Source organism: Cryptomeria japonica, chromosome 6 (genome assembly GCF_030272615.1).
Source record: "Cryptomeria japonica chromosome 6, Sugi_1.0, whole genome shotgun sequence".
NCBI classification, from domain to species: Eukaryota; Viridiplantae; Streptophyta; class Pinopsida; order Cupressales; family Cupressaceae; genus Cryptomeria; species Cryptomeria japonica.
Window position 1 is genome coordinate 193,486,208 of NC_081410.1, and position 20,981 is coordinate 193,507,188.

The window sequence follows — 20,981 nt, forward strand, 5'->3', positions numbered from 1 at the left end:
TGATTAGCACACATCCTTTGCCAATTTTGGGATTATTGTAGTTTATCTTAGAGTGCATGCACAATATTTAGGCTTTGTTGAATCAAATCTCTAGCTCTAGGGACTCTAGAATATAAAATAATCAAATCTGTGAATGAAATAGAATCATAACCATAGAGAGCCTTGAAAGAAGTCATACCAATAGACATGTGGTGTGGTGAGTGGAATTGTAGTAATACTCTCCAAGGTGGAGTCATTGACCCAAGTTGTTTGCTACCCTATGGCATAGTCCCTCAAATACCTTCTATTCATTTGTTCACAGTTTTTATTTGTCCATCAGTTGAGGATGTTAGCTGGTTCTTGGAGTCAATTTCACACCTATCAATTGAAAGAGTTCTTGCCAAAACAAGTCGATAATTCTACTATCCCTGTCACTTACAATGTTCCTTGGTAGCCCATGAAGTCTATAAATCTCTCTAAAGAATAGATCAGCCACTTGTGGAGCCCTATACTCTAAAGATATATCATAAAAATGAGCATATTTATCAAGTCTATCAACAACCAAATAGATACAATCCTTACCTTGCACCTTTGGGACACATGATGAAATCCATTAAGATGCTTTGCTATTCTTGATTTGGAATGGGTAGAGGTTGCAACAAACTAGCTAAAAATACATGCTCTATTTTGTTTGGTTGATAAACAAAACGCTCCCTAACATGCTTCAGCAAATCACTTTTGAGACCTTTCCACGGAAAACATTCACTTACCTGCTGTATGTCTTGTTTTTCCCTAGATGACCAACAAGTGGTGTATTATGACATGCCCTCAAAATTTTCTTCTTCACCTTTTATTTTGGTACAAGATATACCCAATCCTTATAAAGAATGTACTCATCCACTACTTTGTACCTATCATCTTGAAGTTTTTTTTCCAAATTGTCAATAGCAAATATGTGCTTGGCATATTTAGCTATTATAGAAACCTTCCAATTAGCAGATATATTAGTCATAGAACATAAGGTTTCCTACAAAATGCATTAGCCATTGCGTTATTCTTTCCCTTAACGTATTCAAAGTCAAAATCATAGGCTTGTAACTAACATACCCATTTTTGCTGCTTATCATTCATATCCTTTTAATTGAGGAAGAACTTTAAGTTGTTATAATATGTTTTTACAACAAACTTCCCACAAACCAAGTATTGCTTAAATTTGGCTAGTGCATGCATAATGCCTAACATCTCTTTGTTATACATAGAGAATCTTCTCTCTATTTCCTTGAGTTTCTTACTCCCAAATGCTTTAGGGTGTCTATTTTGCATAAATATTGCTCCAATCCCCTCTCCTGAAGCATCACATTCTAAAACAAAACAAAGTGAAAATTTTGGAATAGCCAAAACAAGACATGAACTCATTTCCTCCTTGATCTTGTCAAAAGCTATTTGTGTAGAAGTGCTCCATGAGAAGGCCCCCTTCTTCGTCAAATCCTTCAATGGAGCTACAAGTTCTAAAAGCCCTTTGACAAATGTCCTATAATAGATGCAAATTCCCCAAAATCCTCTCAAATGTGATTATATCCTAGGCCTAGGCCACTCCCTTATTTCCTTGATCTTCTCCTCATCCACGCTAACCCCCTAGGTACTAATCTTATGCCCCAAATACAATATCTTAGTAACCCAAACTCACATTTGGATGCTTTGGCGTAGAATGCATGCTACTATAGTATGCCAAGCACCTCATTTATAAGCTTTAAGTGATCCTCCCATGCCTTATTGTAGATCAAGATATCATCAAAGGAAACCAATAAAAATTTCGTCAATTGTAAAATTAACACTTGATTCTACAATGTGGCAAGTGCATTAGTCAATCCAAATGGCATGACCAAGATCTCATTATGTGCATAATGACACTTGAAAGCTGATTTGTGCATGTCCTCATCTTGGATCCTTATTTAATGATACCATGGTTGTAGATTAATCTTGGAGAAATATGTTGCACCATCGATCCTGGGTATGGGACAATGATTCTTGATTGTCTTTTTGTTGAGGGCTCTATAATCAATGCACATCCTCATGGTCCAATCTTTTTTTTACCAATGCCATGGATGAAGGAAATGGGTTAAAGCTAGGTCATATATGCCCCATGTCCAACAAATCCTTAATTGTCTTCTCAATCTCCTTGTATCTCCTAGGGTGATAGTAAGGAGTAGTAATGATGAGTTTTGCTCCTTCCTCAAGCTCAATTTCATGTTAAAATCCTCTATCAAAAGGAAAACCTCAAAGTAAGAGCTTTCGTACTTGGATGGAATTGTATCTATAATCGAACATTCTATTGCCTAACCTACCTGGTCTTTACAAAAGGCCTTATCCATCCACTTAGCTGAAACAACCATGGGGCCCCCATCGGAGAGGCCATTAAGGACAACCTCATTTTCATTAGACTTGAATTTCATCTCCATAGTTTAATAATTTTATGTATTCACCAAGTGAGTGCAACCATTGTACTCAGAACACCAAATTGTCTCACCAATGCAAACCACATAGAAGTTATCTCACATTATATGCCCTTCTAGAGTCAACTCCATTTGTTGAATCATTTGGTTGCATGTAATGGTGAACCCATCAACCACTATAAAATTTAAAGCCCTCAAAACATTATGTCCTTAGACCTAACTTAGCCACCAAACCCTCATCAATGAAGTTATGGGTTGCCCCACTATCAATTAAAAACTATCACCCAATGCCCCTACAAGATTCCTCTAAATTGAAGAGGATGATATCTAGGTGCTCCTAAAAGTGTTGCAGGTGTTCCCCCTAAGGCATCTCCTCCTACCTTCTCCTATGCTCAGCTTCATCCACCACATTCTTAGGCTCAAACTCCTCGACCTTTGAATCTTCATCAGATACCATCTCAATGTAGTGTACTCATCTATTTCTCAAGAATGTGTCTTGGCTCCCATGGCTCTCTACATGTGAAATACAACTTCTTCCTTCAAAGCTTATTCTTAGATTCATTTATCTTGCTTGGTGTCAAAGGTAGTGTCTTGGGCTGTTGGAAATTCTTGTGGAACAGTCTCTTGTATTGTCCTAATCTGTGTCACCGCATTCGCCGAATTTTTGGCTTGAGGTTTGAAATTCGTTGAACCTATAAATTTTTTATAAAATTCGTAAATGTTTGGCTCAAATTCTTACGACACAAATATGAATTTGTTTTTTTAGGGTTATGGCTCAGATTCGTACGGCATAAATATGCGTTTTCTTTCTACGGTTCCAGCTGAAGCTAAAGTTTGTCTGTCATGCTTGTTTGTTCATGTTTGTGAGCCCCTACCAGGCACAACAGGTTTCCCCCGTGGCTTGTATATGTTATTGATGTTCATAAATATGAAAGTATTATTGTTTTATAACTTATCGGGTGAGTTTTATTTATTTTTATTTGTGGGTGAGAGTTCTATTATTATTCATTTATAACTTATTGGGTGAGATTTTTTTTTAATAGGTGGGTGAGAGTTTTATTATTAAAATATTAAGGGGTGAGAATTTTAACTTATCAGAGAGAATTTTATTATTGTTTTATTTTTTTTTTAATTTAAATTATTTTTAATTAAAATATTAAGGGGTGAGAATTTTAACTTATTAGAGAGAATTTTATTATTGTTTTATTTTTTTTAATTTAAATTATTTTTTTATTAAAATATTAATATTTTATTATTTAGTATATTTAATTATTCTATTTTACTTATTGATATAAAAACCACACTAAAATATTAAATACTAAATAGCATTTTTTACTTGTTAATTTAGTGTTCTTGTTTTATTTTTAAATTTTATATATATATATATATATATAAATTTTTGTTTTTATAATTTATTGTATATATTTTTATATTTCTTTACAAAAACATATAAGGCGAATTTCATGCCAAATTTTTTTTTCGAATTTTTTGTCCTTGCCGAACTTCATCCGAATCTCATGGTTGCCGAACTCAAATTCGAATTCGAATGTGGTGACTTAGGTCCTAATGGTGCATTCCTAGAATGAGACTTGTTCTTGGTCTTAGTATCCTCCAAGCTCAAGGCTCTCTGAATAGCCTCCTACATACATGTAGGCTCAAAATACCTAACCAAACCTCAAGATGAATGTGATAATCCCTCAATACATAAGAACATAAGTCTCCTAACCATAATATTAGGAATCATGAGTAAAAATTGCCAAAATTTTACTATATAGTCCTCCATTGAACTATGTTGTCTCAAGTGTGTCAACTCTTTGAGATGCACCTTGGGATCCTTCCTATCAAACCTATCTACGAGACTTTGTGTAAAATCAGCATATGTCACAACACTATGATGTCCTCGTGTGATTAATCCATGATGCCACCACTCATGTGCTATACCATTCAAATGAAGAATAGGAAACTTGATAGCTTCATCCTTTGTCATAGGGCTAAATGAAACATATGTATAAATTTTGTACCCAAGCCCATTCAGTGACCTTCTAGAGCCATCAAAATTTGTGAGATTCAACTTACTCACCGCTTGCTTGTCATGTCCCCTTTCTAGAGTGGACATCAGAGACGAAGGAGTTGGCCTATCATTGGAGTCTCGTAGGCTAGCAGAGGTTGATTGGGACTCATTCAGTGCATATAGAGACTCGGTTAGGATATTCGGTGTTTGGATTTGGTGTTTCTGGCAGAGGTAGACCAGTTTGGAGTATTTCCTTGATTTTAGGGAGCAGTTCCTACATTTTAGGAGGCAGTTCCTACTTTTTAGGAGGTTGTGACAACGTCCAGGGTTGGGGTTCCATGAGACCATTCCTTGGTTTTAGTTTCAGGAGATTTGGGTGTGTTTTCTAGTTTCAAGGAGCATCCCTAGATTTTAGGGATGAGACTGCCAATTGATCCATGATTTCCGACATCAGTCACAGATAGGTGACAAGTTCAGTTTCAAGCTTTCTATAGCTATTTGGGTTATATTTTTAATATATTTAAATATTTCCTAAGTTAGCGTTTTAATATTTTAAATAAAGTTATGTCTATAGCCATTTCAGAGTAACAAGGGTTTTTTGGCTTCATCTGGATTCGTATGCCCATGTGTTATAGCTCATTGGAAAGGTCTTGAACTTTTCTAAATGATTTTCACTTGCTAGGGTCCTTTTGGCGCTTGGAGTTATTTTATATTGAAAAAGTGGTGTTTTCTCTATACTTGGGCGCCCAATATTGGGAAATATGACTTTATATTAAAGCGCACTTTTCATATATCTTTAGGGTTTGATTTGGAAGGAAAGAGATATAAGGAGAAGGAAACCTAATTTCTCATTATCTTTTACATATTGTGTAATGTCCCCACTTTAGCAGTTGACCAAGTGTATGTGCGTTAGCCTAGCTCTACATGGTCCCGAGGGCTAACGAAGGGTTTAAGGGGATCCTGGAGTGTTTTGGCCTAGTCATTTCCAGTTTGGGCTAAAACGGAGTTGATTTACTTAGTTTCAGGCATACTTACTATTTTTAGTAAGTCAGCAGGACACAATAGAGGCTAGCTTTGGTGATTGGATTCGATACTCCTCGGCGAGAGCTTTTTGACGAGCTATCACTCGCGTTATTCGGAGTCCGATTGCTAATATATTTTAATGCCTAAAGTGTTATTAAAGTAACATTTAATTTAATTGTAAAATATTAAAGTGTTACTTTAATATTTATTTTATGGGGATGTGTGCAAATCAAAGGGACACCTAAGGGAGACATAAGTGAATATTTTAATATGTTTTATATTGCACATCTTTTATCCCACATTGCTCAAGTGAGTTGGGATGACCCTTGGAGAAAGAATAAAAGGAAGCTTTTGTGGCTTCATTCGGGATGTTGAATATGAGAAGAAATTGATGTGTGAGTTGCAGATCCGTTCTTGGCATTAGGGGACGTCTATCCTCTCTTGTGACATTCTAGACGTCATTCCTTTGGGGTTTGGCCTTTGGAATCCATTGCTATCAGCTTCATCAGCAGGCAGATTGGGTGCATCTCCAGCTACAGGCAGATTTGGTGTTTTTGCTCATACCTTCTTCACTTCTTGTCCAATGCTTATGCCATTCTGATGGGATGATTTTATGAAGATATTGGACTGATTGAAGACTAATTAATACTGTAGCTGCACTGTAGTGCAACACTATTCACGTTACTGTAGCACGGCACTATTCACGCCACTGTAGTGCGGCACTATTCACGTTACTGTAGCACAACACTATTCATGTTACTGTAGCAGCAAGATGGGAAGTCATTGTTGGAACATTATGTCAAAAATGCTGGAGTATTTAGTGAGTTGAAAAATCTACTATGTATTTGATTTTATTAATTCTGGAAATAATATCATATCAGCAGTAGTTCAATCTTCATGTTGCATATAATTGTAATTTCCTTCCAGTTCATGTTATGTGATTTCAAATCTATGCAAAGACTTAAAAACAAACAAACATTTCATTTCCGAAGCCATAAGGGGGTTTAAACATTAAACGGAGAAATAAGGAGTTGGATGCAAACTGTTTGACTAAATTCCTATCAGCAGTTGGTTTAGTTTTTGGGCATTCTAGGGTGCCCATTACATATTGAAAACTTGTTTGGTGCGATATTGCTCTGGTAGAGCAATTCTTCACGCAAACCTCATGATTGGTACTGGCTGGGACGTAGCCCTCAGCTATTGATTGGTAGTGGATTCTTTTGGCATTGGCATTATTGGTCAGAGTGTATGCGCTATTCCTTGTGGAGATTCAGATTGCTTGGTGAGGGTTTCAGCAGGGTGGTTGAATTTCCCAGCTGGGGCGTGATTGTTTCAGCTTGATGCCACCATTACAGCAGGTACACTTTACGCTGGAAGTGGTGAAGACTTTCATTCAGCCATAGCTGGTGTTCTTGGTTTGTGTTCTTCATCTACCCTTCAGTTGGCGCCATTATTCGATGTAAGCACATCCCCAGTGCGTAGGGAATAATCTGGATATTATAAATCAGAAATCTGCCTGGTACGATTCGTATCAATTCAGATTTAATTGACTGTTCTTACTTGTTTCAACTTCCTTCCTTATTTGCCGTTCTTTATTCATTACTTGCTTATATATTCAAAAAAATACAAAAAGAAACCAAACATTCTGCAACTTCTCTCTATTCTGTAAGACCATCAGCAAAATCATAGGAAAATATAGTTTATCATTTTAAAAATTACAGCAGATCAGCAAGGGGATCCATCAGGGATCTTTCATTGCTATAGATATCTATTAAATTGCCACATAGGTTGCCTCCCTCTTGATTCGTTCCTAGCACTATTATAATGTATGAATGGAATCTAGCATCTAATATCAAGATCAAGTATTGAATATTCATCCATAGATGCATTAAATTCATTTGCTATACCATTTAGATCTTCCTCTTCTTGTGCTTACTCAACTCTAGGTACCTCTTGAGGGTTGTGTGGGTCTGCAAATATTGCTATTAGGATATTTAGACCCATTCTGAATTAAGTTGTTGCCTTCTGCTCCATTATTCTGTGTAGATCTGATGGAATTGTTTGTGTTATTCAAATTTTGCAGCAATTGTAGGAGAATTTGTGTTGCTTGCTTCTACTATTTGGCCACTTGTTCCTACTTTCGTGCCATCTGTTGCATGAAGAATCTCCCATCCTCTTCCTAATCCAACATCTTATTACCTTCACCTCCAATTCCAAACTCTAACTACTATGGCTTGGCTTCAAGTTTGTTTCTTTCCCTTTCTATGACTTCATGATCGCTTTGGCTCAACAACATACACAACACACACCCAACAAGTTGGAAAGTCCACTGGCTTTGATACTAATGTGATGAACCTAAACCTTGCTTAGAATTATGGGAAACCCAAATGGAGACTTCAGTCACAAAGATTATCAGTAAGTTAATGACTCACAATTTCAATCCACACAAAATGACATAAAATCTGCACATGGAATAATTGTTGTAGCCTTCAATTTCAATATAAATATTGGATATACAAATAGGTTTGGAATTATAGAGTCCTTACAACATTGTTCCCACTTTAGGTTGATATAAGTTCCTACATATTTGACTAGGGTTCATTGAAATCAATATATTTATCTTCTATAAAAGAAAACACTCATAGATCTGAGGTTTTTGTGTTCAGCCTGATTGTGTCTTGAGGGGTCTAACTAGATATGGTTTGTTACTTATCAATAAGGGTTCTATGTATGGCATGGTAGGCAGTTTGAGTTGGTTGATGCAAGACATTCCAAATGACTCAATCCACCCTACTATCAATCACCTGATTGTTGTTCTATAGTTCCTTAAAAAAATCTAATATCTATGGTGCTGATATCTAAGTGCTGGAGTTTGGTATTGATCATGTCTTGAATACCTAGGTGAGATGATGAAAGTTCTATCACTGTACTAAAAGAATTCCTCTGAACAGAACCATAACAAAAATGGATTGATGATGTCGGCTGCCTTAAATGCATGACAATTTAAAATACTCTCATCCCAATATCTAGTAAACTATATTAGTGGCAATCTACTGCTGTATATTAGTAGAATGGATTGCTTCCTCTTAGCTGATCAGAAACCATAACCTTGCTTCATCTTAGGGGTTTTTGTCCCTGTCTATAAATGAGAAATGATCTAAAAATTATTGTGAACAAAGGTATCCTCAAAATATTCCTAGATCTGATTTTATATCCCCATGGAAATAGGTCAGCAAGGCTCAAAACTGGGCACCCAAATTTAATTTCATATTGGTGCCTGAATTCAGTTTCAAATTAGGTGCCTAAAATAAATTTATTTTATATATTTATTTATTTATATTTTATATTTAAAAATGTTCACCTTAAGGTGGCTTTAAAGAAAAAACACCCTTATCAATAAACTACTGGAGGTGAATCTCCTTTAGGAGGGACATGGAACTATACTTGTTTCCATTATATGATTTTGCACTAACTTGAGGATGTGACCTATCAAGAATTTCTCAATATTAAAGTTTCTTCCATTCTTTTCCATCCCCATTTCAAGAAAATAAATCCCAAAGCCAATCTAATAAGACCTTAAATTGCTTCAAATCTATATTCTCGGCTATTTACCAATTTTTCAGATGTTTTCTAGTGATATTGGTTCTAAAACTAGAACTCAATGGTTTCCAAACGTCCTTTTCTAAATGGGATTGTCGGAAGATATGTGTAATGGTTTCTTCTCCTCTTAGATAGCTTGGGCAAACTAAACAACCAACCCAATCCCTTTTTGGAGAGCCATAATGAGAGAATTTTTAAATGGAGTTTTGATAGGAATTGGTTGATTTTTGACTAGTTACAAACATTGGACTAGGTTCTTCATTTGTGTCTTTGTGTTTAGATGGGTTTTGGGATATCCAAATATAGAGAGGTGACATTTCATTTACCATTGTACCCCAAATAAGTTTCTCTATACTTGCCCAAGAGAGGATTTTTTTGTTGGTGAGTGTTGCTAATGCTAACTACACTCTGCAATATTGCAAAATTTCATAATTCCAATTATGATATTCCTATTGCTCAATGAAATAATCCACCAAATGAACTAAACTATGTTTCATTTTTGCCTAAAGACCCCTATAATCTAGCCTAGTAATAAGGAATACGAGTTCCAAGAGACTATTGAAATTTTGATTTTACTTCCTTACCCAAGTTGGACACTCATTCCATAATGCAGGTATGTCCTATCCTTTTGAATGCTTCCTCTACCCAAAGTCTAGGTTTCTACTATAATGTAAAAAAGACTTTTTTATTTTTTATGATATTTTTCTGTACTTCAGCCCAAGAAGAGATGGGATTTTTGTAAAATCTCCCCACAAATATCATTGCCATATAGATTCATTAAATATCATCAAGTATTTTATGATAAGACTATTGTCCATTCTTTCATTTTAAATTGACTTCCAAGATACTAAATGGAACTTGAAATTGTTCTCCATAACTTGCTTTAAGAACTTCTATTGTGTACTTTCAATGTCCTTTTGAATAACTCTTCAAATAGCTAGAATATACATCAGATGGATGGTCAATTTTTGCAACATTGTGTTGATGAGTCGTTTTCTTCCTACAAGGAGGAGCAAACAATTAGTCCAAGTTCCAACAACTTAGTCTATTTTGTATTTTTCTTGTAGTGTGATTCCATAAATCTCCACTTTTTTTACTATGTAAAAGGGAAGCCAATGTATTGTTGAGAAAGGAATCCTTGAAATTTTGTAATTTTTGAGGATTCTATTTTTGGCAACCAAGCATGTATTTAAGAAGAATATAAGAGACCTGGCCTTAAAAATGAGTTTCCCTAAATCCATATGATATTCAATCAAAAGTTAAAACTAAAGTTGTAGTCAAACTTAAGCCAAGGTTTCTAAATCAATTCTTAATTTTATACAATCTCTATAAGCCCCTATGTATCTTCACACTTCAATCTCGATTGAAAGAATAATTTTTAGGAGTTTTTTACAAGACTCGTTATGTAAGTCTCCTAAGTTTTGGGTTGACTAGGTCTAAACAAGGTTTGTCCAACCATAGCAAAAGCTCACCGAGTTTCTAACAGACATATTGAGTCTATTAGACTCACTGATAGATGCAATGCTTGTGACTCCTCCTAGAGGGACTCCCAATGCAAAATAAACCCCTTGATAAGGGAAAAAAAGTAAAAAACATGACTTACAAGAAAAAAATTAAAATAAAAAGGTATCATAAAAAACAAAATCAAGAAGATGGCAGAAAACTACAAATATAAAGCAATATCAAATGGTGATCAAAGGGTGCATTTGTGAATTTGGAATAGTGTGATGTATATTTGAAGTAGTCCATAGTGGATTTGGAAAACAAAGGGCGAATTAAAAGGAGCAAATCTAAAGAGGTATGCCTTTCTTTTCATTTTTTTTCATTTTTCCATTTACTATTTCATGTTACAATTTTTTCTTCCTTTTCCGATTATGGAACAAGAAATGAAAATAAGGAAAAATTAAAGAAAACTTAGTCTCCTCTTCATTTTTACCTCCTTTTTTGTTTTTGTAATCCTTTTGTTTTTTGCACCCTACTTGCAAATCATCATAATGTTAGTGCCGATAAAAAAGGCCCCATGTTGGATACATGTTGCCCCGAGTACTAAGAAAGGGGAATTGATTTGCAATGGTTAAAAAACAATTCCACCTTGCCCATAAATTTAGCCAAGGTGCTTATTTGTGTGCAAAAAACCCACTTGAAGTTATGCACATTCAATATAGAGGTCTTTGAGGAAAAAGAACTTAGAGAAAGGCGAAGTGAAGAAATAGTAGCAAGAGGCCAAATAGACACTTCTATTTCTAAACTCCCTTCATTCCCTTCAAGTTTAGGCATTAGTGTTCGCCTTGAAATTTGTAGATTGGGATTTGATTCCTATATTGTACCATGCACTTCTCCAGGGTTTTAACCATCTCTTGAGATCATTGATTGGAATAGATACAAATACCGAGTGGCAAGAAGCATAGTTGGAGATTTCTCTTTCTATTTCATGTGGCAAGTAATTAGTTTTGTTTTTTGTTTAAAAATGTGAATTTTGATTATCAGTGTCTTTCAAATTCAAAAGTGAGTATTTATTTTAAAATTGAGGATACTCAGTTATTATATCTATTTATTAGCAAAAGTTGGAGGATGCTATTGTTGTTTTTGGAACAAGGTTTAAAAACTCTATTAATGAAGAGAGATAAGGGACCAATTGTGAATGAGAATATGGAAAATGTGAGGTCCGTTAATGAGGAACAATGTGAGAAATATGGTAGAAGAAGGGTTGTTTCAACACCTCTAATGGTTGGATCGATAGAATTCCTTTGTGAGATTTTAGAGGAAGTTGTGGCTGAGTTTGGTCAAGCAAATGTTGTGCATGTACTTATAGACAATGCAAAAAACTATGTTGTTGAAGGAAGATTTGTAATTGAGAGACACCCGTCTCTTTTTTGGATTCCATGTTCTTCTTATTCCCTTGCCCTTATGTTAGAGAATCTTGACAAACATTCTAGGGTCAAACTCGTTGTGAATCATGGTTGTAATATTTAAAATATATATAAAGTTTAAACCATGCTTTGACCCTCGACTTAATGGGAAAACATATGAGGGAGTTGGCATATATTGGAGTAACTTATTTTGCAGCCAATTTTATCACATTGTAATCTTAAAATGAAAGTTTCTTTAGAATATATATTTGTTAGTGAGAAGTGACCCCAATCTTCATACTCAAGGACCAATGCCAAAGTCAACGTTGTGAATCGGGTCTTTGATGAGGAATGCTTTTGGATTCCAACAAAGAGTTTTTAGATGTAAGTTAGTATTTTGTTCCTCTTTTGCATAGTCTACAAGTTTTCTATTTATTTGTTTATGTTCTCTTCTTGAATCAATCTTATTTATGTTAATTTTTAACCAACCACAAAGCCTTCAGTTAGCCTCCTTTGTGTTGCTAAAAGGGAGAAGCTTGTGATGAGTATGTGTATGAGGGCATTGACATGGCCAAGGTGGCCGTTAAAGTCATGTACGCTGGAGTTAACAATAAATGTCATTTTATATGGGAAGCATAGTTCCGAGACTCGCTTGGACTTAGCGAGTCTTGAGCCGTGTGACCCTGGGCGAGTCCCAAGGGCTTAGACTCGGGCTCATTTGAGTTCAGAGTGAGACTCATTGAGACCTGGGCCTCATGGACTCAGCTTGGACTCAGTGAGTCTCGATCCCCGAACTCGGCCAAAGTCAATTTTTTTTAATATCTCAATTATAAACAAAAACATACATTTTTTTGAATTTTTTTTAAAAATTGCATCCAAAAACCCTAAAATGTCCCTAAAAGCATCATTTCACCTAATACAAAGATCATTTTTCTCTCCACTCTCTCTTTTCTCTTTTTCTCTAAATTTTTTTTGGGGGGGGGGCATAGCCCACGAACCCCCACTTCTGGCCCGTGGGGAAACACAAGTGCTTTTCCCTACAACACTTCTATCGTTGGGTTTTTCTCACATCTAACACCTTGTGTAGATTATCATTGCTACCTCTCAAATCCATTTGTGTCTCCACTCCCAAACTTCCACTAGATAGTGGGATTTGTTGACATGTTTTTTTATGACAATGCCTAACACAGAATAAAGTTGCCCAATGGTCACCTTATTCTCTCTTTTTCAAAGTACGATTGCATGCTAAGATTGCAAGAAGTTCAAACAATCGACTCCAAGTTTCCTTTATGCTACGGACGTGACTCAGTTGGCTGATGTAATTGCTGGTAATCCAAGGGGCCTTATGTTTGGACCGTTCTTTCACTTTTTTCGCTGTGGCTGGAACTTCATCATCGGATATGGCGATTTTGTGATGCTTCTGCTTCGGATGAACTGAACTAAAAGAATGGACTAAAACTAAAGGGATAGGGTTTAGAAGGATCTAGATCTACTTCTAAGGGCGGTGATATCAATAGGTAGCGCTCTAGTGGACAAATTCCAAATAAACCAAGCTCTGCTTCTCCAAGTTTAACTACAACTTTGCAAGAACCGGTGCAATCTTCTGAGGATGTTTAAGGATTTTCACATTGAGAAAGTGCATTTGAATACCCAGCACAATGCAATCCAAACGACTATTCACAATTGAACTTAGCACAAATTTGGGGGTTTAGGCTAACTTTACACCGCAACTTACAATCAGCAAGATGTAGAAAGTATGAACCATGGAAATTCATCAAACACTATCACATTTTCCATTGAAATCAAAGCACTATACTATTCTACTCTAAGTGAAGAAGGTGAAACCATGCAAATTTTGAAAAAATAACTTAAGTGGACACCATTAGAGAACAATGTTTCATTGTTATTTTCTTAGAATCTTATCGCAACAATTTCATACAAATCTCCCTCTCTTACAAAAGAGGAGGGTCGCCCCTTTATATAGGCTTCATACCTCGAGGACACATGCAAACCCTAATTAGGGTTTTCACAAAAAGATTCCCCACACATGATGCAACAAGGTGGGAATCATCAATTAATGACCCATCATGCCCATATACAATTAATTTACGTGCCCAAAATGGCATCCATTGTGCATTAAATGCACCACTTCTTTCAAATTCGCCCAATGTGTAATAAATGCTCCATCATCTCCTGAATACGATAGTTACTTGCGAAAGATGCTCCACCACTACATTAAGTACGACGGCTGCCATGGTCAAATATTCCAGCAATGAATGCGCCACTATGCCTTCACACGACGACTGCATGCAAAAAGATGCTCCATTGATTAGACTCGACTGCCACTTGGCGAGAAATGCCTGGGGAGGGAGAGAAAAATTTGATCCATGAAGAATTTTCTTGAAGTTTTTCGAACTTTCCTTGCTCTGGAGGAGATTTTTAATGATTTTCCACCATCTCCTATTTTTTGGGAACATTCAAAAAAGGGTTCCAGGTGTAGGAGAGAGAAAATTATCTCATGAATCCAAATCTGAAAGAATTTTGAAATTTGGATGTGATTTGATGCCTGAAAATGGATTTTTCAAATTTTTTCCAAGGGGGGAAATTTCTTGTTTAGTTCATCCTTGATTCCTTGCCTTAGAAATTTTTTCTTTAATTCATCCTTGGGTGTGATTTCTTCTTTGCTTGGAATTTCGTCCCAAAGAAAAGAATTTCCAACACTTAGTCAATTTTTCACCTTTCCTGGAATTTTGTCCTGAAGGAAGGAATTTCCAACACTTAGTCAACTTTTCCACTTTCCTGGATTTCTTTACCTTGGGCGCATTTCTTCTTCGAGAAAGGAATTTTTTTTGAATTCTTGAAGTTTCCTTCCTGAACCTTGATTTTCACATTCTGCTTCCAACCTTAGGCACATTTTGGAATTGGAAAAGAAATTCTAGAAATTTGTTCTTTGAGGAAGGAATTTTTGTGCTTTTTGAGTTCATCTTGTCCCGAGGAGGCTTTTTCATCAATTTACCACATTTCCTATTTTTAGGAATTTTCTTAAAATTTAGGATCTGGGTCCAAGAGAGAGAGAATTCTCTCACGATTCTAAATTGCAAAAAAATTGAAATTCGGATGAGATTTGGTGTCTAAAAATGGATTTTTCTAAAATTTCCCAAGGGGATTTTCTGCTTCTTCATTCCATTCCTAACCTTCAAATTCCCCTTTGCCTTGGAAAATTTCCAACCTTGGGCGTGGAATCCACTAAGTGGAGAAATTTCATCATTTCCACGCCTCTGTCATTTTAAAATTTTCTCCTTGACTTGGGTGCTATTTTCCTCTTGTGGTGGAATTTTGATTCTTCTCGGTTTTCCACTACCCCTCTCCTTTAGCACCCTAACTCATCCTTGGGCAAAATTTTCCATTGGGCAAGGAATTTCACTTTTTTCACATTTTCCATGCCATGGGCATTTTGGTGCCCTACTCCATCCTTGGGCAGAATTTTGCATGTGTCAAGGAATTCTTGATTTTTACCGTTTTCCATGACAATCTAGCTTTGGCGCCTTTGCTAGGATTGGGGTGCATTTTTGACTTTGTCATGGATTTTTTGTTGCTCAACATTTTCCAAGGCACAAGCATTTTAGCGCCCTATTCTATCCTTGGGCACTGTTTGGGCATAGGCAAGGAATTCACAATTTTTTTTTTAATTTTTCCATGCCCTTGCTAGTTTGGTGCCCTTACTCATCCTTGGGCAGAATTTTCCACTGGGCAAGGAATTCACACTGCCATGGATTTTTTACATTTTTATTTTTCCTTGATGACTCCAATTTTGTGCCCTACTTGGCAGTTGGGCGTGGATTTCACTGGATGAAGGAATTTCACCATCTTCACTTTCTGGACTTGGCCAATTTTCAATTTTTCACAGTTAGGATGCCATTTCAAGGAGTTGAAGTGATTTTCTAGATTTAGAAGATTTCAACGCTTTCCATTCCTGGACTGATTCCCACACAACCAAATTTTTGATCACTCTACCTACCCTTTGACTTTTCTGGATTTAGAAATGATCGTGTATATCTAGCAGAGTTCCAGGACTCGCCAGGACTCACCAAAACTCGGCGAGTCTTGGGTGGCTCGGACCCAGACTCGGCGAGTTTTGGCCGAGTCCTGGTGAGTCCTGGAACTCGGTGACTCGGCTCGAACCCGGCGAGTCCCGAGCCCAAAACTCAGCCGGCATAAACAGCCAAAAAAAGCAAAAAAACATTTAAAAAATGGTTTTGCTTTCTTTTTTTTTTCATTTATATTTTTAGCTAAGTTGTAAAAGGCATCTCATTTCATTCTATTGAAAAAATAGGAGGAGAAGAGTGAGTTGTGAGGAAAAAGAAGAGAGCATAGTAGGGCAACCAGCAAGGAGGAGTAGAATTTCTTCAACAAATCACATTGGGGCAGTGTAATACTTGCATTTTGGTGCATCAAAAGCTTGTTAGAGAGGATTGGAAAGAGGTTGCATTTCATTTCAACCTTCTTATCAGAGGTAAGATTTATATTTTTTGGTTTTTTTGGTGTTTTATAAGCAAAATTTACATTTTTTTTGTTTTCTTAAAACTTAAAGAAATCAGCAAACCCTACAATGTACATTTTTTTTGTTTAAAAATGTACATTGTAGGGTTTGCTGATTTCTTTACGTTTTGAAATGAAAAAACAATATACATGGTAGGTTTGCTAATTTCTTTGAAAAAAATGAAAAAAATGATACAAATTCTATTACATTGTTTTTTATATCAAAATCAAAACATTGCTATTATATTTTTTTTTGTATTAATTTATAATTTAACAATGGACAAATATTCATTTTTTTGTAATTGTGTCTTATTCTAGCAACCTTCAACTTTTGAAAACAATGTCTACTTCCAGTCCTCCTCATAGAGCAACCCCGGGTAGAAAAGATCCAGCCTGGAAATATACAGAACCTTTTCCCTGGGCAAAAAAAAGGAGAGGCAAAATGTAAATTTTGCAAAACAATCTTTCATGGAGGTATAAATAGATTGAAATACCACCTTGTCGGCATACGTGGCCATGATGCAGAGCCTTGCACAAAAGCACTTCCTCAGGCTATTTGTGAGTGCCAAGTGCTATTAGACACATTTGAGACTCAAAAAGAAATAAAGAAGAGGCAAAGGGAGGAGTTGGCTCAGACTAGCATTGGTTGTGTTGGAGAGGCCTCTTCCATGCCTCCATATTGTCCTAGTGGGAGTGCTAGTGCTTCTTTTGCCGGTAGTGTCAGTGCTAGTGGGAGTATCAGTGCAACTCCAACCATTGGTCCTAGAGTTCGTAAATCTAGGATGGATTCATATTTTGAGCTACGCACTACTCCTGGTGCCCAACCTTCACTTGAGAGCATGGCTTGGAACAAAGAGGTACACAATAAGGCTAAAGGTGCAATTGGAAGATTTTGGTTTTATTGCAATATTCCATTCTTCGCAGCCAAGTAATTCCTTTTAGTTTTTATTTGATTGTTTTAAGTTTTTAAGTTGTTAATATTCTTAGTTTGTTTTGTGACTTTGTCTAAGACTCTAATATTTATAATTTTATACTTATCTTATTTAATTTATTTGTGATAGGTCTCCTTATTGGCAAAACATGGTTGATGCCATTGCTATTTGTGGGGCGGGTTTCAAAGCCCCTTCTGATTCCGAGTTAAGTGGCCCAATTTCGATAGAATCGGTGGCTGATGTAAAAGCCACATTAGAGGAACATCGAGAGATATGGAAGAAGAAGGGTTGCACCATCATGACCGATGGTTGGACTGATAGGAGAAATCGGACGCTCCTAAATTTTCTTGTTTCTTTTGCAGGTGATTGAATAACTTGAATTTTATTAAATGATTCGTATTTTTTTTTTGAGTTGAGATTTATTGAATGATCATTGATCACTGTTTTTGCTTTGTTTTCAAATTTCAGGTGGCACCATGTTCATGAAGTCCATTGATGCTTCCGCACATTCTAAAAATGCCACTTACCTATGTGAGGTTATAGAGGAGGTCATATATGAAGTGGGCGAGGAGAATGTAGTACAAGTGGTGACCGATAATGCAACAAATTATGTTGCTGCAGGTAAACTTTTGATGGAGAGGCACCCATCTATATTTTGGTCTCCATGTGCCGCCCATTGCATTGACCTCATGTTGGAGGACATTGGTAAGATTGCATGGATCAAGACATGTGTAGAGAAGGCAAAAAATATTTGCAAATTTGTATACAATCATGCATGGGTCCTTAACTTAATGAGGCAATACACGGGGCAGAAGGAGTTGGCTCGTCCTGGAATCACTAGATTTGCCACTAACTTCATCACACTGCAATCCTTGATTCGTAGTAAGGTAGCTTTGAGATGTATGCTTGTTGGTGAGGAGTGGACTTCCTCATCCTATGCTATGAGTGCTGCAGGAGTTGATGTTGCAGATTACATTTTTGATGAGCCAGGCTTTTGGACCCCTTGTGCTGAGATCGTGAAGGTAAAATTTTTAAGCATTCTAATCTCTACCTTATGTTTTAAGTTTTAAGTTTTTATTTTTATTCGTATTTTTCTTTTATCTGCTTATTTTCATTCACAATTTCACACTTACATTAACTGATATTACATATTGTTTCACAATATTTGCAGTTCATTGAGCCCTTGGTAGTTCTCCTACGTGTTGCTGACGGGGAGAAGCCCGCAATGGGCTACATATATGAGGGCATGGATAGGGCCAAGGAGGGCATCCGATCTGCCTATGAAGGGGATGAGAGTAAGTATCATCCCATTTGGGATATCATTGACAGGAGATGGCAGACCCAGCTTCATAGGCCCCTTCATGTAGCTGCTTATTACCTCAATCCGACATTCCAATTCCGCCCTGATTTCAAGGCGGATGAGGAGGTTCTTAGTGGGCTCTACTCAGTGATAGAGCGAATGTCACCTGGTCATAGCAGCAGTATAGTCCAGGACCTAGAGGCTTTTTCTAATGTTGAAGGGGAGGTCTTCTCTCGTCTGTTTTGCAAAGAAAATCGGACAAAAATGCAGGCAGGTAAATTGTATATTTTAAGAAATTAAGAGCATAATTTTAATTATATGTTATTCAATTTGTTATTAATTATTAAATGAGGCTGATTTTTTTTCCCTTTTTCTCATCTCAGATAGGTGGTGGCAGATGTTTGGTCCTAAAACACCAAATCTTCAACAGGTAGCCATTCATATTTTGAGCCAACCATGCAGTGCTTCCGGTTGTGAGTGCAATTGGAGTATGTTTGAGCACATACACTCCAAGAGGCATAATAGACTGTCTGTGGAGAGGTTGAATGATCTAGTCTTTGTTCATTACAACCTCCGTCTTAGACACAAACAAGTTATGGACCATGACAGCACCCTGATCACGCTAAAGGAGGTTGATCTAGAATCTGAGTGGATCAGTGAGGCTACAGATCCTATCTTTGGTGATGAGGACTTAGATTGGATCGACCAGGTAGATAGAGAGGTGGAGGTTGTAGCCATGGCAGAGGAGGAGGTTAGAGCGCGAGGAGAGCCAGAGCCAGAGCTAGAGCCAGACACAGCTGATGTTTGTGAGGGTAGAGTGGAGTCACGGGCAGAGAGTATGGCTGCTGATGCATCCAGGACCTACCTTAGGGTTAGATGCCTTCGTAGGAAGGACCCGGGCTCCTCTGAGCCATAGACTTGTAGTTGTTTTACTTTTGATATATGTGTGGAACTGGAACATTTGAATTTTGATGTCATGGATTTGATATTCCATGAGTTTTGTAATATTTTTACATTTGACACTATTTATATATCTATGGTTATTGGTTGCTATTTGCTTCAGCTATAATTTGCATTTATACTAATCATAATGTGATTGATATATACTTGACACTTGTGTATGTGATGATGATCAAATTAACTTCTATTTGATGATGTTATTGTGTATTTAAGGTTTGTTTAATACAGGGTGCATGAAACAAGTTTTAAATCCTTAAAAATCGCTAAATTTCTTGGGTTTTTCACTTTGCTGAGTCCTGCCGAGTCCTGGCCGATCCGAGTCCCGAGTCCCGAGTCGAGTCACCCTTGCCGAGTCCACACCGAGTCCGAGTCCTGTTTCTTTGATATCTAGTCTTCAGTGTCGGCCTGCAAGGACTTGTCACAAATAAACTTTCCAAAAATAGAAACTCTTTCAAAATGTCAGTGTTAGAACAAAACAGGATGCAGGGACACTTCTAAAAATACAAACTTACTAAAAATAGTAAGTTTGATTTTCGGTGAAATGAAGACATTCCAGGAGGCAGTGAAATCCCTAAAAAATAGGAACTTTCTAAAAATAGAAAGTTGCTCAGAATTTGCTCAAATTTCACCTGCCGGTTCCTTAGAGGGTCCTGACTCCATTGCAACTTTCAGTTTTCGAAAACCTTAAAAGGAAACCCCTAAAATCTAGGACTAAAGATAGAAACCCTAAAATTGACAAAATGAGCCCTATACTTAACCAAAATTGCTGAAACGAGTTGTAGGCTTGATCATATTGACCCCACTCACTTGCAAACTCAGAGAGATGGACGAGATTGCCGCAAAAAGACTCCAAAAATCAAAAACCAAAAGACCGATAGGGTCTAAAAAGTAGGGGGTCCCCATTTGCAATGGGGCGATGTGTGAAAATGTCACAACAGGATCTACTTTAGATGCCTTCGTAGGAGGGTTATAGGCTCCTTTGAGCCATAGACTTCTAGTTATTGTTTTTGTTAATTCTTGCAACGTCGGTCATACAATTTCATTCCGATGCATACATGTTAACATATTAGTATATGCGTTAACAATAAACAATAAATAAATCAAATTCATTATGGTGATTGCCACTGGTCACACCCCTTCATGTTAGCGGGCTGGGAATGTTATTTTATACCACCGGTCACACCCCCTCATGTTAACAGGTTGGGATTAAACGATTTATAATATATCGCGATCAGTCAAGCAAGCGATTTGTTTGTTAAACATGTTGTGATATTATGAGTGGTACGTAGGGAGAGATGTGTCTTCCCACATGGGAAGACATCTCTTCTCTACACA

At 36.8% G+C, this 20,981-nt stretch overlaps 2 protein-coding genes across 2 annotated transcripts in view; one reads left to right on the forward strand and one right to left on the reverse strand.

The window, feature by feature from the left end:
* Nucleotides 1-20,981, reverse strand: part of LOC131076992 (clavaminate synthase-like protein At3g21360) — a 76,711-nt gene that overhangs the window by 18,517 nt on the left and 37,213 nt on the right. The gene's annotated exons all lie outside the window — the stretch shown is intronic.
* Nucleotides 17,222-19,719, forward strand: LOC131076993 (uncharacterized). Its single transcript, XM_058014355.2, has 5 exons — nt 17,222-17,382; nt 17,516-17,748; nt 17,855-18,408; nt 18,558-18,960; nt 19,070-19,719. The coding sequence occupies exons 1-5, from the start codon at nt 17,237-17,239 to the stop codon at nt 19,600-19,602; spliced, it is 1,869 nt and encodes a 622-aa protein (XP_057870338.2). The 5' UTR covers nt 17,222-17,236; the 3' UTR covers nt 19,603-19,719.

What these genes read in the sequence shown, in the direction of transcription:
- LOC131076993 (XM_058014355.2), top strand. Translation starts at nt 17,237, where the DNA reads ATGGATTCATATTTTGAGCTACGCACTACTCCTGGTGCCCAACCTTCA. An exon ending in TTTTCTTGTTTCTTTTGCAG is followed by an intron (nt 17,749 to 17,854) that starts GTGATTGAATAA and finishes TTCAAATTTCAG; the next exon opens with GTGGCACCATGTTCATGAAG. An exon ending in CTTGTGCTGAGATCGTGAAG is followed by an intron (nt 18,409 to 18,557) that starts GTAAAATTTTTA and finishes CAATATTTGCAG; the next exon opens with TTCATTGAGCCCTTGGTAGT.